Source organism: Hypomesus transpacificus, chromosome 10, assembly GCF_021917145.1.
Source record: "Hypomesus transpacificus isolate Combined female chromosome 10, fHypTra1, whole genome shotgun sequence".
Taxonomy (NCBI): Eukaryota; Metazoa; Chordata; class Actinopteri; order Osmeriformes; family Osmeridae; genus Hypomesus; species Hypomesus transpacificus.
In genome coordinates this window covers 1,845,933-1,863,984 of record NC_061069.1, presented here as the reverse complement: position 1 = coordinate 1,863,984, position 18,052 = coordinate 1,845,933, and the positions used below count along the sequence as shown (strand labels likewise).

General features: G+C 42.6%; 1 protein-coding gene across 1 annotated transcript in view; it reads right to left on the bottom strand.

The window, feature by feature from the left end:
- sntg1 (syntrophin, gamma 1) overlaps nucleotides 1-18,052 on the bottom strand; it is a 21,864-nt gene extending 3,812 nt beyond the window's left edge. Inside the window, exons 1-17 of the mRNA XM_047027624.1 lie at nucleotides 17,305-18,052; nucleotides 11,142-11,373; nucleotides 10,426-10,480; nucleotides 8,929-9,063; nucleotides 8,264-8,320; nucleotides 7,999-8,056; nucleotides 7,874-7,917; nucleotides 7,439-7,480; nucleotides 7,062-7,164; nucleotides 5,753-5,835; nucleotides 5,316-5,446; nucleotides 4,511-4,640; nucleotides 2,702-2,740; nucleotides 1,730-1,846; nucleotides 1,248-1,319; nucleotides 645-797; nucleotides 379-471 (exon numbers count right to left, since the gene is read on the bottom strand). Of these exons, the coding sequence (XP_046883580.1) occupies nucleotides 379-471; nucleotides 645-797; nucleotides 1,248-1,319; nucleotides 1,730-1,846; nucleotides 2,702-2,740; nucleotides 4,511-4,640; nucleotides 5,316-5,446; nucleotides 5,753-5,835; nucleotides 7,062-7,164; nucleotides 7,439-7,480; nucleotides 7,874-7,917; nucleotides 7,999-8,056; nucleotides 8,264-8,320; nucleotides 8,929-9,063; nucleotides 10,426-10,452 (1,284 nt within the window). The 5' untranslated portion in view covers nucleotides 10,453-10,480; nucleotides 11,142-11,373; nucleotides 17,305-18,052. The remainder of the gene's footprint in view (nucleotides 1-378; nucleotides 472-644; nucleotides 798-1,247; nucleotides 1,320-1,729; nucleotides 1,847-2,701; nucleotides 2,741-4,510; nucleotides 4,641-5,315; nucleotides 5,447-5,752; nucleotides 5,836-7,061; nucleotides 7,165-7,438; nucleotides 7,481-7,873; nucleotides 7,918-7,998; nucleotides 8,057-8,263; nucleotides 8,321-8,928; nucleotides 9,064-10,425; nucleotides 10,481-11,141; nucleotides 11,374-17,304) is intronic.

Here is an 18,052-nt window from a genome sequence, read left to right as displayed (position 1 = left end):
CCTTCCCCAACACGATCAAATCACTTCGGATTCTCACGCTGTCTCCCACTTCCCAAAGACAGATAGAATGCAAGCTGTTTCTAAGGGGAGGAAATGACTGCGGTTGTGTATGTTGGTGTGAGGACTGTGTTCCAGTGGAGTCGCTCCTCAGAATGGAGCAGCAGAGGATCAAGCGTAAAAACAAAGGTGCAGAGACACCAAGCAGACATCGCGGATGAAAAGACACAACGAGCGGTCAGCTTCGTGATTTGTTCAGAGTAAAGTCGACAAGACCAGACATCCACGTTTCCTACACATTGTTTTCCTTCATGCACCCCCCCCCCCCCCCCCCCCCCGACTACAGTATGACTTGGTTCATATACAGCATACTGCACTTACCTTTGATGCAGCATCGAAACAAACAAACCCCATGCTGAAGTCTATGGTCAGTCCCATGAGGTGGCTCTCCATGATGCAAGTGTACGTTTTACACTGGAAGGGAAGGAGGGTAAACACTTAGCCGTGCGAGGCACAGACAGCACAACCTTCCCTCTGCTCCATAAAACATGCCACATAACCATAAATCACTGTTAGCGAGAGAACCACCGGGCGGCCAGCGCAGTATACACCGTCACCGGCTTTCTCATCGATGTTGGGATACATACCTGGATTCTCTCCACTTCCAGGAAGGTGGCCATTTGAAAGGCCTTCTCCCAGGTCAGCAGCTCGCTCTCCAGCTCCACGCTGAAGAACACGTCCTCCCCACTCTCCGTCTGCACGCTGAAGCAGTGTTTCCGCTTGTCCAGAAGGTCGTTGTCCTGAGAGAACCCCATTAGTGACGCTGCCATGCTGATCACGTGCACATGGCAACGCTGACTTAGACGTTGAGATGATGTGACAGAGCTGCGGAGCGCTGGCTAGCTGGGCGTCAGAGGCACTGGGTGCTACTCTATCCAGGTCTCTATGTTTCTGGTTTAGCGTTATCACCTTCATCAGCCTTGTCATGAAAACATGGATCTGAGGAAGCAGAAACTCTGGCAGAGCTTCTTCTTACTTTTGTGGAAGCCAAAATACCAAGGGAATTATGTAAGGGCAGAGGTCAACCTGAATCTGATTTTAATTTCAAATCACGGTTGGAGTGTGTACTTGCAATTTTCTTAATTTCCTTTATTTAAATTTGCCTTCAATTCAGTGCCTTCTTCGGAAATCCAATTCATGGATTAATCTATGACCCTACCAATGTTCACTCGACCAAACAGGTGACTTACCTTCAGAACTTTGCACATGATCTCATAGACGGTGAAGGTTTTCTCTGCTCTGGTCCAGTCCCATGTTGTCACCTGCAACATTTCCCACAACTCCCCTCAGTCTTTCAATAATGCACACACTGCTGCTTCCAACATAAGAGGCTTAATCAAACATAGAACATAAAGAAAGGCAAAGTTTATTAACAAACCAAAAAAAGGGCTTCCAACTGCTTTCTACAACCACTTAAGTCTGGTTAAAACATTTCAATATCATGTAAATATCAATCCAATGGAGATCAATGGAAGCCAGATGGTGGGGTTTTGTTTCAATCATAGTCCAGCTGGATGATAAAATATATTCAACATCAAGTCCCTAAAAATGCAATGTTGTTATGTGATTTGCTTTTACACTAGTAAACAACATACTGATCCATTTGAAAGCAAACAATTGGCAAACACAGCCTTTTGGTTTTGCAAACGCACTGGAAGAGAGCGACACTTACAGGGGGCGCTGAGAACTTGAAGAGTGAGCAACCCCTCAAGGCGAGGAACTTTGGTGTGTACATTCGGTCTTGAACGGAGTCCTGCTCCTTCTCATCCACCCAGCCCATGTAGATAATCTGTCAATGTGACAAAGGGAAAAAGAGAGTGATTCAATCAAATAAATTGAGGAAAAACATTGAAATGTATGCAGAGGGCACACAAATATATTGTTAGCATGTGCGTAAGAAAGACTGAGATAGAGACAGAGAGCGTGAGCGCTCAGGTGTAAGGGTGGATTTGATGTTTAGAAACAAGGGCAGACTCTCAGTCTGTACTTATCACAGTCAGGCTGATTGCAGCTTCAGTAAAATGTTGTGTTGCAGTTTGCATTTCTCAGTGGGCATTTTGATGGATGACAGAAAACACTGAGTGAAAGATTCAGGTCGAGCAGTCGCTTCTATCGTAGTTTAATTGCTATGAAGATACAATATGAGATGTTGAATGACTTCACGCTTTGTCTTATGGGAGCTGCGGTCAAATTAATTATAAAAAACTGCTAATTCACTAACCGTTTCAGAACTGAAAGTGGAATTGATGGCGGAGTGAACAAGCAAACATCATTAGCTAATCTCCAATGATTTCTTGTTTGAGTATTATGATGTAAACAATTTTCCTACTGTGCTCTAGTTGCCAGTTTTGGTTTATTTAAGTACCTGGTCAGACAGGTGCTATATACCGAGACAATGATTTATCTCAACATGAGCTTAAGTCTTAGAGGATAGGAGAAGCCTCAGGGGCTTTGTGTATCTTTGAGCGTGTATCCTGATTTTTGTACCTTACCTCATAAACCTCTCTTTGAGTATTGAGAAAGAGAGAAAGATTGGGGGATGGATGACAATGATGTCAAAATGAATTCTAAATAATCAAGCATTGATATAGAACTCATAGGATGTTGGAGTAGAAAGTAGCTTAATTCGGACATCAACTATTACCTGATGATTAACTGGAAAGTTTCGGTTAATCTTCTTTACCTGTTAAATGAAACAAAATGTATTACCACAAAGAACATAATGGATACACAGATACAAAGCACCATATGCTACCTGCCTGACATGCTGAAACATTTCCCTCATTCCTTACACATTTACAGAGATTGGAAGTACTTGTGAAAGAGCCCCAAATCAGCTAAGCTCACTTTCCAATAAAGTGTTCTTGTTAACCAACTACCTCCACTCCATAAAAATAAACTACAAGTAATACTACTTCATTTATTCAACGTATGCAAATTGCACGTGGGATAGTCATTTCCACAAGGACCTGAGGCAGTTCCAAAAAATCCATTTTGCTGTGGCTGGTAATAAAACCAGGGGAAAAGCACAGAGAGAGCACTGAGGCTTTAAATTAAAACATTCTGTTCAGATCACAGGTATCAGGCGCTCCTAATCCACGCTGAGCTATCAATAAAACTCTCTCACGAACGGAACACCAAATTAGATCCTCCACGGTAATGCCCAGGTTTCACATGGAGATGAGCACCTTTCTGCTGTGTTTCATATCAAAATAGCGTAGATGTAGTTTAGGAGAAGAGGCCATACAGTGTGTTCATCATTTCAGTGTTAAAATGGAGACAGCTTGTATTTACTAGCTGGATGTGAGTGGTGTATACTATCTGAATAAACCAGGTGCCTGTGGGCTTGCTCAGTACATCATTTCAGATAGAACCAGGCCAGGTCCTTTGGTGAAGCTCTGCTACGTGCTTACTATACAGTTAGGGTTTCCCACTGTGAACCTTTCCAAATAATCCAGGAAGCCACACTAATTTCGTTGAAAAAGAGGCTGACATTATAATATCCAGGCTAGAAACCTCTTTCAGGCAACGTGGTAAGAGGCCATGGCGGTGCTAGAAATATCTGCTCTTTCACACAATGACTCATAGGCATTATGCTCAGTATGACCCTTACTTACTCCACTCCAGATTAGCCTGCGCTCCATTAGACCTGTGAGGCTCTAGTCTCTCTCACAAAGCCCTTTGGTTACATTATAATGACATTCCTCTAAGGTTTCTGAGGTGTTTAAATGATCGTTGCTAAATTTACGGCCAGTTCTCAGCAGGCAGCTTAGGAGGGTGGAGATGTATCTGAGTGGGGCTATTAGCTTAGCTTCCTGTTCCTCACTGAGCTCTAAAGAGTCGTGGCAAACGACTAATGTGGGAGAAAAAAAGAAACAAACTTGGTCCTGACAAGAAGATGTGGTCAAACTAGCAAACTGGACATCCAGCTTTTAAACATACCCACACACACTTCCATTTGACATTGTTTACTGAGCACTGTTCATCTGGAAAGAACAACAACCATAACTCTAACTTGTGTCACACACGCCCAGGAAAGACTTCAAACATGTTCAAACAGACGGTAAGTTCCATTCAATTTGCTCGCCACCCCTTGGCTTCCTTGTTGTATAATACTTTATGATGAATTATGGATAGTACAAGGGCACTAAACACAGCTTGGAGGAGTAAGTGGTTGCAGAACATTACTACAAGGGCTAGCCACGTAAATGGCCTCTCAAAAAACAAAATGTTTACGTTTTAAAACTGTGTTTCACCCACAGTGCAAAGACTATGCAATGTGCTATATTTGTCTAATCGAGACATTATAAATTATACAGCTATCTTACAACTTATTTCCTATGAACTGTTTCAGAATGCACTCCTTAGGATTAAAACACATGCCTTCAACGAGCAGAGACAATATCTTAATCGTGTCTTTCAGCAGTGGGATTTCTGTATATTTGAAACTCACATTGTGCTTGGTGAGAGCCGATATGTTTGTTGCTATTGCTTGAAGCCAGTCCAGACAGTCTTCAGCCGTGGGACATTGAATGACCCCACTACAAACCCCATCCACGGCGATGACTTGAAATGCATTCTTTCTGCAAAAAGGACAGTCAGTATATAGGAGTTTACATGAGAAATATTGTGGTATAATCAAACAGTTTTTTGGGGTGGTACTGAATTACACATTACGCAAAAGCATTAGGTAAAACGACTTTGGGTCCACATTCCTGTATCGAAATCTCAGAACAAAGTTGATTATAATAATCGAACGTTCCGGAACATTAATACACAGTTATTGGAGTAGCTGATAAACTACATTTAAGGTTCTTTAGTCTCTAAGAACTAATGGATGTATTTAGCAAGACACATCTGTTGAAGTATTTTCACGCTTGTATTAAGGTTGGATTCGATTTCAACATATCAGTTTCATTCAAAAAGTGCAGGCAAATGTGCCTCCATGTACAGTAGATCTCACTGTCCACTGTCAGGGCGTCAGACAGCTCCAGCTGAACGGGCCAGTGTATTTACAGGGGACAAGTGATCTACTGGGGCCGGCCCGAGAGAGGCATGCTGGGGGAAGTCTGTCCACAAGTGACATCCTCTGAAAAGAAAGTCCCTTTGGAGCTCGGACTAGCCCCTGCCCCCCTCCCCGAGCCCGTGCCCCACTTCCCAGCCCCTGCCCCCCAGCCCCAGCCCCTGCCCCCCAGCCCCAGCCCCTGCCCCCAGCCACCGGCCCCCACCCCCGGCCCTGCCCCCCTCCCCCAGCTCACCTGCAGACATCTGAGCCAGGGATGTGCTGTGACAGGCGGGAGTGGAGCAGAGGTATAAGGCGCAGGTCCACCCATCTCTTCTCCCAGCGTAATCCTGGGGAAGTGGGCCAAGACGAGCAGGACAGAGAGTCCTGGAGGGGTTGGCAAACAGAGAGGGGGGGAGGGGGGTGGCAACCACATCATTTCTCACTTCACAGACATCCATCAGCTGTCCTGCCCAGAGGAGAAGCGCCTGGGGGTGCTCTCGTGCTCTAACAGGTAGAGTATGGGGCCCGATGCAGCAACTCTGAGCAATTATGGAACTACTGAATAAGCTTTCTTTGCACTTTGGGAAAAAGACATGAAGCATCCTTGCCTGAAAATGTACAGCACACATTACAGTCCAGTGTCTGAGGTAAATGCATAGCCCAGCTGAGGGGGTTTTACTTGAATGGTACCGTGTTATTGGGGTGGAAGTTTAAGTGCAGGCCACTGTCACACAGAGGTGAAGATGTTCCACTGCTTTGATCACTGGGGACACCTGAAACACAGGGTCATCACACACACACACACACACACATATATCACTTTTCAAGATTGAGATTGTCAGGTGTCATTCCATTTTACTCCAGTCATGAGTACGTATAGAAAGAGAGTGACAGTGGATGGTTGAATTCCAGCCTAGTGGGTTGGTTAAACTCACCAAACCGCACCCTCAAATAGCTAGCTTTACAGCTTTAAAATACATCAGATTCTGAAGAACAATGCCATAATTCCTTTTTCAGAGATGAAAGCAAAATGAAATCTGAATGAATCTTCCTTATTTCTCTCTTATTTGCCGTTAAAAGCTATGATCACGAAAATCATCTCAAAGGGTGTCTATATGCTGTAAACTTCCATGAATTACAGCCTTTAAAATAATTGCAAATGAGATGGGAATGGTTTCAGGCATGAACACAATTCTCATTTTACACAATAGCAATAACATGAAAGACGGGAGTTAGACCTGCTTATCTCACTCACCCCACTTAAATGGGACATCATTTGGGGGCACTCAGTATCACTTTCCAACTGAGTCAGATTTAGGTTAATACTATTGAAAAAACGCACATAGCGCATTCATCACCCCTATTAGGCTATCAAACCCTCTCAAGCTTATGCTGGCATGCTTGTCAGAAGGTGGGCACCCTTGTGACCTGTCTATGGCTTTGTCCGGCTGTTAAGGACCTCTGGGATGTAATTATAGATACACTCACAGCAGCTCGCTGTCTTTTCTTTACAATGTAACAAGGTCCTTAATAGACTCACAATATGCAATACTGGTTTCAACCATATTGTCTGTTTCTGATGATTATTTAATGAGGTAAGATCATGTACACATTGGTTTTAATAGAAACACTTGCATTAAATATTCAACATCGTAGCCCTTCCTCTCCCGCCTTCCAATGATTTGTCTGATTTGTCCAAAAGCCATATCTTTGTATTATCACACTTGTTTTGTGTGTTTGTCTATCATGGAAAACCCAGAATAAAATGTAAGTAAAAAAATTTGGGGTGGCTTCGCTGGCTAAAGCTGTATTTATAGAGGCGGTCGTCGTGTTTATAGGTCCCGAGTTTGAACCCCGGCGTGGGAGAGTTAGAGAGGGAGCAAGACTGAAGGGCAACGCGACTATCCCTGTGACACTAGCGCAATGATTAAACCAGCGACTGCAGTACCTCTCCAGGACTGCAGTTGCAGAACACCTGCTGTTGCTAAGATACACATACATGTGCAATCTTCACAGAGCGGCAGCTTCAAAAAAGCTGGCGTCTTCTTCAGGAAGGAGACTGTCAGGGTCACTTCCTCTCCGGCATTTCTCAAAACTTGCACCTGAAATGAAATGAGTGACATGTTACAAGATAAACACAACCTGTTTCTCAGTGTGTAGATCTGCATTCTAAGGATGATGCAGGTTATAGCTTTTTCATAGCCAAGAAAACATGATACAGATTAAAAAGCAAGTGTAGCTGGTATTTTGACTCTTAACTTTTGTAGAAATCTATGAACTATACAGCTACAAGATATGAATTAAAGAGTGAATGCAGATAAGGTGTTGCGAGTGTTGCACTTTCAGTGAAATATTAGATAACAGTTGACAGCTTACCACTTCCTCATGGCGATAGCTTCTAACATTAATTCCATTTATCTAGAAAAAACAACATTGCCGTTAGCAGTGATACCGATAATAAACAAGCCTACATGAGCCAGCTTTCACAGTTATCTGCACTGAAAACCATAACTTACATTTACGGTTGCCAGATTTATTAATTTAGTATTACAGTTCGATAAACAACACTTCCTGGCTGAGCCTCAACATTTCGCCCTGTAAAGTACTGTAAAATGTTTCTCTTTTAGTGAGAGAAAAAAAAGAGTGAAGACATTGTATTTGGACAGCAGTACAAACCCTGGCTGACACAAGAGGTTCGAAACATGAACACCATTCATCACTCAGTGTAAAACGAGGGCTCTGGGAAGGAACGTACCAACAAACACTTGATGGCATATGGCGGATAAAACATGGATGCTACTCAGCGCTTACCTGGAGGATGCCATCTCCAATGAAGAGCAGCCCAGAGAGTTCAGCTACAGAGAGCAGAGGGCGGTGAGTGAACACATCCCCATTCGAGCACACCAAATGGAAACACATGCTCAACATCAGCTTACCTTTTTGCTCTTTGGATATTTTGGATATCACAACTGGGATTTTGTGTTCCGCGCCACCCTGGGAGACAAACAAAGCAGACGTAACAAGGTTCAGGAACGATTAGACCAGACAAGAATAAAACAGAGGAAAAGTATGTTAATGTACCATACCCTACATCGACTGCAATTGATCTATTTTGACACAAAAGATTGAGCGCACTCGGTGACAGTAAATTAAGAGACAACGGTGGGGAGGGCCACACTAATCAATTGAGATCTTAATTACCTTAATACTCAAGCCAAAACCTCCGATAGTCTGTCTTCTGATGGTCACAGTTCTCTCCTTAAAAAGGGTTATTGAGTTAGAATTCAGGTAATTGGATTACTTTGAGACTCACAAACATCTTACAAGAGAACATCTTACTCTAAACAGAGCAGGCTGGGCTGATTAGTTGACAGCAATAATAAAACTGTTAACAGTGCCTCGAGAGGGTCTGCCCATCAAACACAGCGAAGGAGCCACCATGAGCGGGGTGTCTACTGTCCAGCCAGGCTGGGAGATGCACGCCTGGCTAATGTGGCTCAATCCTGCCTCTCTTCCTGTTGAAGTCAGATTGCAACCTTCCCCATAGTTCCACATATTGAGCAAGACACACCATGACATTCCATGACATTTGATGACATTCCGGGGCATTTCATGACATGTTTTCGTAATGGAAACAATCTTTGAGAACCTTGAATTCCGACCTATAGATTGATCGACTCAGATCCGCGTGCACACACTGTGGGCCATTCAATGCTTTGTCAATATCTTAATATAGTCACCTTCATTTATGCATTATTGATTTCTGTGTGTGTGTGTGTGTGTGTGTGTTTGTGTGTGTGTGTGTGTTTGTTCCAACCTTTAAAAAAGGGAAATGGGTCTTACATGTGTGATGCTAGGTTACTTACACAAGAATAAAATGGTTCTCCAGACACACAGATGACATCTTGCTCTTGGATGGTCAGAATGTCTTTTGCCAAGTGCAGTCGAATATTGAAGGGCTCCTCGTTACCATCTTGCAGCAAATAAATCCCAGTCTTTGTCTGAAAGCAATCACAGTTGCCAAATAATTCATTTTGCCTCCATGTCCAACTTAACTGGCCATGAAATGAACTGTCATTGGAGAGACGTGTTTTAAAGATGACATGGCAATTGTCATACAGACATTGGTTATGTCAGAGTTGTTTTTTACACCAGGCTTGTTAATTGTAAAGTATGTCACATATCAATCCATTTCCCCCAAAAAAATGTCCTTGATTTTTCTTTTCATCAGCTGGACATCAGCACTGCCATTAACACAACTTTCATGATGTTCCCTTCAAATATGATTCAGGCATCCTCTCATTATAAGCCGAGAAAACATTTTCCTAAGCACTAAATGATCAAATAAATGTTTAATGACAGTTTGACAAACAGTCAAAGAACCTGCATAATTAAAAGTACAAATGAAGTAGGCTTTTCTCTTTATCTGAAAGTATGCAGTGTTTAGCAAAAGAGGTGCAGGGAGAAGTGCATATCCCATGATCCATTTTGAACATGCTAATCCGCATAAATTTGCATTCTGCATAGCAAATTCTTTCCTGGCTAATTGGAATGCCTGCCCTGTCCTTGGAACTACGCTTAGGTCTAAATAAAAGAAGCACCATCACCTGACAGGATTACTAATGAAAGAATGCACCAATGTCACAATCGTTGATGACACCGTCACCCAGGATACATCAGTCACTGGTTAACAAGGAGGTTGGTGCAGTCATAAACGAGGACATCTATTTTATAGGTGCAAAGTGACATTTCCTTGTGATCTCTTCAGAAAGTCAGATGTTATACACAAATCTCAGCTGCATGGAGGGAGAAATCTCAGCACTATCCAAAATGTGAAAAGGGGAATAATATGATGTGTATGGTTGTGTTTGCGCATGTGTTTGATAGAGAGAGAGACAGAGAGAGAGAGAGGGAGGTGTGGGGGTTCATTAAACAAGCCCCTTCTGCATTATGACGCTACTGTACAGGACCATCCTGCATGTAGCGGGGTTGGCAGCAGCCTTGCATCGCTGAACACTGTCTGACCTGCTGTAGTTCATGAACGTCATTTCCCTTCTCGCCAGTCCTATTTTCTGTTTCATCATTACTCTCCCATTCTAATCCCTTCCATCATCATCCACATCATCAACTCCAATTTATATCATTTACCCAGCAGGGGCCGGAGACATGCAACAACAAGGACCCATTCAAGCCAGATGAATCCAAAGCTTTCTAATTCGGTGACACTCACTGCGGAGCAAAGGTTAAGCTGTGTCAGCATTTGACTGAGGCTGCCGTAACAGATGTTGAGACAGAGCAATTTGCTCTAGTTATCTTGCAAAATGCTGAGAGCTGAAATCTATTCAACTGCATTTATACTGTACCTCTTCATTTGAAGTCTTGAAATCCATGTGCCACTGTACAGTGAGGGAAACTGCCCTGGAAAAAAAAGGAAAAGAACCTTGAAAACACCAGAAAATACTCCCCCGTAAATTGGCCCCCCATCAGTAGCAGGGCCCTTTACAGAGCAGTTCCACCCCTGAGTGACTAGGGGCTATTTCAAACACATCTGCTAGCACAGGTGGAGCCTTTTCATTTATGCCAGGTCATCATGATGGGGGCAATAAGATTAGGATGTAAAAGATTTTAATGCAATGTTTCTCTTGTTAGCACTATTCTTTGCAGAAGCAGTCCCAGGAAGCTATCTTCAAGGGAAACCAGAGAATATTAAACATAAATAAATAATTGATGAGCAAAAGGTGAAAACCTGAGGTTGGTAATAATCATTTCAGTATTGAATCACTTTCTCCCAGAAGGTAACTAAGCTACGGTAGTGGTCTGTGCTCTCGCCTTGGCCTCAAAGAAAAACTTTGAGACAAATGCTAGCTAAAACTACAACAGTCACAGTACAGGAGCTTGGTAGAAACACACACACATGAAGTAAGGTTATTGCTCAGGTGCAGAAACATAACTTCAACATACAGTATGGTCACATGTCATGAGAGGCCATGAGTCAAAAAAGGAAACACATAGATGGAGCCATGACAGCTGACACAATCACAAAGGTGATTGAAGAGCATTTAATACAGTGTGGATCTACCTCAGTAGGAAGGCCCCCAGCTCTTCGTTTGGAGAGGTCTAGCCATGAAGCAGGGTGGGTAGGGCTGTGTGTACTGCTGGTCCTGGGGTAGGGGTTGAGGTGAGGGTTGAGGTGAGGGTGGAGGGTGGAGGGTGGAGGGTGGAGGGTGGAGGTGAGGGAGGTGCCGCCAAAGCGTCAAGGCTGGGCAGCGGTGCTGTCTGCTGTCTAATGCCAGTACAGGTTCTGTGGTGTCCTGAACCGGGGAAGAACCATACAGATCCAGATCACCACACAAGCTTGAGGGAGAAAACATGTATGTTACCTTTTCCATTAGTGTACTGCATGAGATAGCAGGCCAACAGACTCAGCCAGAAACTGTGTTGTCATTCCTTTAGCGTTAGAGAACAGATGTTTTTGCAGACTAGAGACAGAGTGAGACAGAACAAGAGAAAGAGAGAAAGAGACATAGAGAACAGAAGGGATGAAGATGTTTTTCAGAGTTGTTTAAGATCAGAATACGTGAAACAGCTCTAGAAACCTATGGATGCTCATGTGTGAATGCCAAACTTCAATTAACACGTTTTTCTTCCACTTCCATGTCTTTTGTGTACCATTAACAAATGATTCTGCCAAGGTGCTTTTCTGTGTGTAATAGAATCCTCTAGAGAAATACTACTCATTAGTAAGCCATCGCAGACATAGTGCCACGAATCTGCCACGTGAAGTGGCACCTCTGGGATCATTGTTTATCAGAGAGTACCCTGAATCTTTCTCAATTGAAATGAGAACCCATGTTATATTTATAGTTGATTTTTGCATTCAAGCTGGATTCTCCTGAAACAGGGACAAACAGAACTCGGTTCCATCTGGAGAAAGATTTCTCTCCTTGATGGATGTGCAGTCATCCCAAGCCATTTTTGGCCATCTTTAAAAATGAATGCCTACATCTGGTCAATCTAAATTTGAGTTAAAAGTGCAGCGTTATAAACCGTAAGCCTGGTGCTTGGGGACGAGCACTCCAGTCTAAAGGAGGAGATGCAGGGGAGACCACAAAAACAACCGCTCCCCGGGAGAGGAGAATGCCAAAGACACACTTGAGCCGAACCTTTTGTAACATTTAAGCGGAGTCAGCGAAAACTCCGAGGTGCGCCATCAGATATTTGCTCTGCCACTAATTTGCCGAACACCGTGGCTCGCACGCAGCCGACTGTGATTGAGACAGCAGAGTTAGATAGCCTGGAGGGTACAAGCTGTGGTAGTGACAAGACCACCTCCAAGACCCGGGTACAGCTCCTGTCACCACGACAGCATGATGGATAGTTGCAATATAGGCATTTCATCTGAGGGAGGATCAACTGTCTCAGTACAGACAGGCAAATGTTGGGGTGGACTATTGAAACCCAGATAGAGTTTATTTATTGTATGGTCTGATATATACAGTACTCAAAGTGCCATGATCTGGAACTGAAGTTGTTGATTAATGAAGCTAGAATTGTGGTCCTCCACTTGGAAAGAGTTTGCTGTCTTTTGGACAGTGAACTAAGCATCCAGGTTTCTTCATTGCCAGTATGTCTTGGTGTGAAAATATAATGAGTAATGTGGCCTTGCAGCAGCAATTTCACACATTTTTATTGTGAAAAAAAAATAAAAAGACAAAAGAAAATGTTTCTCTCACTGCCCTCTCTGAGCTGTTTGATTTTAATACTGCACATTGTCTCTGCTCTTGTGCTGTCTGTGTTCCCTTTTTTATGATTACCAAGACAGAAAAAAATGAGATCCTGATCGTCGCTCTGACTTGCAAAGGCAAAGCAAACCAATTATTTTCTTGGTATTTACCAAGGGGTTCTGTGATTCAATAATATCTTATTAGCGTACTATTTTCAACCCTTCTTCAGCTTTGAGTGCACTGGTATTGTGAGTGCTGCCAGACTCCAAAGCCCCATTTTGTATCTTGTTGTGTCAGTGCTCTCCATGCCAGACCCATTGAGGATTGCACGAGAGCAGAAGTAAGTTAGTGACCGACACGTTTATGCACCTGGCTCCTGACCTCTCTGATTGTGATGAATGGCTTTTGGCAAAAGCAATGCCCAAAACTATCAGGTGGGTGCCAGCTTGAATCAAACAGGATCATTCCACAAACCGGTACCTATTATATCATGAATATCAAGGAATAAAGATGTGTAAGGATGAAATAAGGATAGTCAGTGTATTATTGTAATACATAGAAACTGGTGTAGTTCAATGTTAGAGATGACTGTGCAGAGGTCAGCTGGTTCCCTCTGGCCATGTTCTTAACTGGTAATAATGTATTGTTTTCCATTAACAACTTATACCATTTTGGGCCTATAGGCACACAGCTTGAACAACTGAAGCGTGTAATCTTGCACGGTTGTCCTAATTATCATTAATGAATCAACTCTATTTTTTGCTTGTTACAGCACAGTACCTCTCATCTTGTGGCTTGTTTCTTCTTTAGATTAGGTTTGGGTGAAAACAACATAGAATACATGATGTTCCAGTTGTGCTTCATTAGCACACTTTGGGGCCTCAGGAATATACCAAGCCTGGAGTTTATTGTCACGCTGACATGAAAGAAGAACAACCAGTGCAACCCACTAAGGGCTGACTTGATATAACCCCATTTGGATCTATTACTTGCGGAAAAATAAGATTTTGAATTGATGGGGTGGGGGGATCATCAAGAGACCTGAAACACTGAGGATTATCATGTGTTTGACATTTGGAAAATTATAGCCAAAGGGGAAAAATGGTGATTTGCTGAAATAAAAATCTAAAAATAGCTAAATGCAACGTGCGATCAAAGGAGAGGGAATAATATAATTTCTCAATTTATTTTGGTTGAAATCTGACAGAGTTCTCATTTAGTACCTCTACATCTCCCTTTTGTGGGAGTGAATTGAGGGAATTGTGTCATTCTCTGGAGTTGTTCCCAACTTACTCATTCTGCCCGAAGGACATGAACGTACCCTGCAACATGTCTGCAATGCCAATTACCAAGCATGACCCTGTGTGGTTTTACCTGGACATGGGTTCAAATCTTCCAGCTAACTGGTGCTCTTAGACGAACCAAAGCTACATGTACGTGGTATAGTATTCTAACTTCAAGTCAACAACATAATATGTTGTTGTATACTTAATTCCAAAACACAACACACAATAACCAAAGTAGGCTTAATATGCTAACGTTGTTTCTGTGTAGAACAACAAATATGGAACATAAAGCAGAATGCTGCCTACTGTAGAAAAAGCAATTGGCTAACAGGACAGTGCAGGATAGAGAAGGCAGTTAGCTTGCTGTCAAGGTACCAGTGCTTAACAAACTGAATAAGCAGGCTATCCACACATTAATCAGACATGACTTAAAATAGACCAGTGTGGGCTACTTAGTGACTGTAAAACATCTAGCAAATATACTGCCCGACCTCGACAGAAATCCATTGGAGGCCTTCATCTTAAACCAGAGGAGCTAATCTTTGAGTCAGTGCTTTGTTTGTTGTTACCTTTTGTCACTTGCCCGGCTCAGCCATTTGAATCAGGTTTGAATACCATGGTGCAAACAGAAAGGCTTTTGTATCAAATGTGTATTATGTGTTTTCCCACCAAGACAACAGTTTTATATTGACCTGATTAGTCATCACTAGGCCATGGAACTAATGATATCCTTTCTGTGCAACACTAATTCTGTGGCAGCCATAGATAACAGTCCATAGCTCGCATCAACAACTGCATCTTCAATTTATATTTAAACTTTCGCTTTTTTGGTCTCCATTTAAAAAATTAAAAAATGGCATCTCCCCCGTTAATTCGGTCCAGCATCTGGGACAATTCATACGGATGGTTGACCAAATCCGCCCTGGTAAGAGTGCACATGACTATAAGGTGTGATATAGTCTCCTTTCTCTCCCATGCTCAGCTGCAGGTCTAGGATGTGAACGTCTGGGACCACCTCACTTTGCACTCTGACAGAGAGCGTTAGACTGTCTTGTCTTCCTATAGAAAGAACAGTCGCTAGAGGATAACATTATAACAGAGTTATTTCTGCGATGCCTTTCTGTCTTTTCACAGTGGTATTGTTTCCTGACATGGAACACAGTGGCACGCAACCTCAGTGGCACGCAACCTCTAAGCATATGTAGGCCTACAGTGAATATAAATAATAATAGAAATAATTCAAATACTAAACTCAACAATGTTTACATGTCTATACTAAAATACGTATTAGCAATAGCTTTTATAACTAAAAACCAACAATCTAAGAGGGAGGCGTGTGCCTGCTTAAATAACCAGGTCCGTCTTAACACACCTAGCGATGAGGAGAAGGTCCAACGTTTCTTCATAACCCCTGTTCTCCTAGAATGTATCTACAGATTGATAAACCGTACTTTCACTGTGATTGCGCAAACATAAATCATTCATGCCAATGTGTGTATTCACTTTTACTAAGTTTGCCTTTGAGGGTAAAATATCCCGCTCGGGCAATAATTAGTAAAGAACATTCCGTCAGCATTTTTGAAAGAAGGAACAGTGGTAGGACTAGTAATTCCTATTTCCAGTATGAAACAGTTGAAACAGATTATTGACAGTTACGTTGGCTCACAAACAAATATAAGTTGAACTATTTATTAACTATAAGTAATAGTTAATATGCAGTTGTTCTTGTAAATGTAGCATAAGGCTGTAAGAACATGACTATGTCAAAACATTCAGTATTCAACATGATTTATCCAACCATTCAATCAACCACCATAAATAATTTGAGAGTTATTACAAAGATAAATGAGTGACTTGATGTGATTCGGCAGCTTCTTCTAACAGAATCCTGATCTCACTGCTCATCCAACACTGGTGACACACAAAACCAATGTAGCACCACTCCCACAACTGGGAGTGGACCTAGAGCTGCCTAGTTTGCTGTCGGGGTGACATGGTCACCAGCCTTCATGTCACATTTCACTCAAGCCTGAAAGACCTTTAACACTTGGACAAACAGATTGGTGATATATGACTTTAGCTGTATGGGGGGGGGGGGGGGGGGGGGGGGGGGGGGGGGGGGTGAATGCTCAGAACAGAAAGCTGTCAATGACAAGGCAACATCCTGTCATTCCAAGAGAACTGAGACCTTCACTACATCATCCAGATTGCTCCTGACCTATGCCTGTTAGCCAGACCTTACTCTGCTCACCATTCTCACCATATGGATCTGCAACCACTTATGTAGATCTTTAAAAGCCAGTATGAAAATAACTATTAGATGGCCATGGCCGAGTAATAAGATAATTTTGTACCAATACGCTGATATGCAAAACAATATTTTTCAAAGGTTGCCAGCTGCTTTTGATAGCAAATTATGTTTGTGTGATCTTGGGTATTCATTCACCCTAATTAGGTATTTACTCAGCTTCAACTCAGTCTTTAGAAACTACTGTATTCAGGAACCCTGTCAAAACTGACCTCATCAAGATACTGAGTTTGCAAGCCTCCTCGCGCCTACTATATGCATTATTGGCTATTATGAGACTGAGACGTGTGAGAGCTATTCTACACGTGTATTAAACAATATAGCCAAGGCGAAGCATGTTTCTTTGGTTGCCATGGCTGAACGCATCATGCCTTGTCGGATGCTCTGATGAGGTTTATTGTGTTACAGCTGCAGGGAATTGCAGGTTTCGATCAAATACTGGCTTATCTGACAGCAAGATTTGTGGCATTGGAATTACGTGTTATACTGTCGACTGTGTGCAGTACATCTTCTGTATCCTACTTCAGATTTGTTTTATATCACTGGATAAAAGGTGGTCTGACACGGCACTATAAGGCAACTGCGGGTGCCATACATTCGAGTGCCGAGGCAATGTGAGGGCTCGTCTCATGTCTTTATTTTAATTATCCACTGTTGAAATAGTGATCTGACTATGTTCAGTGAACTACCCCCATATCGTAAAATGCTCATATAAGCTATAGGCTACTCCTGAATCAGTCAAGTCTACTGATGATGTGGTCCCAGTGTATGAATAAAAATCTTAGCCTGTATTGAAAAGCCAATTGAACAACAATTACTAAGGTCATGGTTTATTAATATCCTAAATACTTGAATGGGCATTTCTAATAAAACAATTTGCTGGTAAAATACAAGTCTGATTAATGACTTAATGGAATACATTACCTGTTTTAAGTATCCTAACAGGTGGTGATGTTGGATTGGATCCCCTCGGCCCCTAACATCAATCCCTTCTGAAATGTTTATTCAGAGTAGGAAACGGATTCTAGAAATCTCTGCGAAATCATCTCCATCAAGCACCCTCGCCCACACGATATCCAGAGCACTGAAGCAATGTCCAAGCCCGGTCAAATATCCCGCACTAACGTCAAAACCATCTCGCCACATTTCAAGCAGCAACGATTTAGGGATTTCTTTCCGTCGACATCTCAAGGGAGGGAAACAGTTTCACATTTTCTTCGCACCGTGCGCTCAGCTGTTGTGCAAATAAAATCACATACAATTTGTTTCAACTCACGTCAATGGAGTCAGTTCTTCATTTACTCACGGAGCACTCATGCTACTCACAACAACGCATACATTTGTATTCATTTACTTTCATCTATTGAGCACACAACTGCCCAGCATCCTCGCAAAGGAGCGCTTCTGCCAATTACTCGGTAGCACACACTGCGGTATGATTTCCTTAGTGAATGAAACCCCAGGCTGGTATCAAGCTGCATGGACAACGACCACCGCTGAAGAAAATTCAGATGAGCCGGCTTCAAGAATATTTTCAACTGATTTTTAAGTAGCCCAGTCTATAGCAGAAACATTCATTTTCTGCAGGTTAAAGAAGCCGAATGTCTTGCTTTTTCACGAAAGCGGTCATGACTCATGAACGTGAACCGTCCCATTGCTCACTGGATCAGGA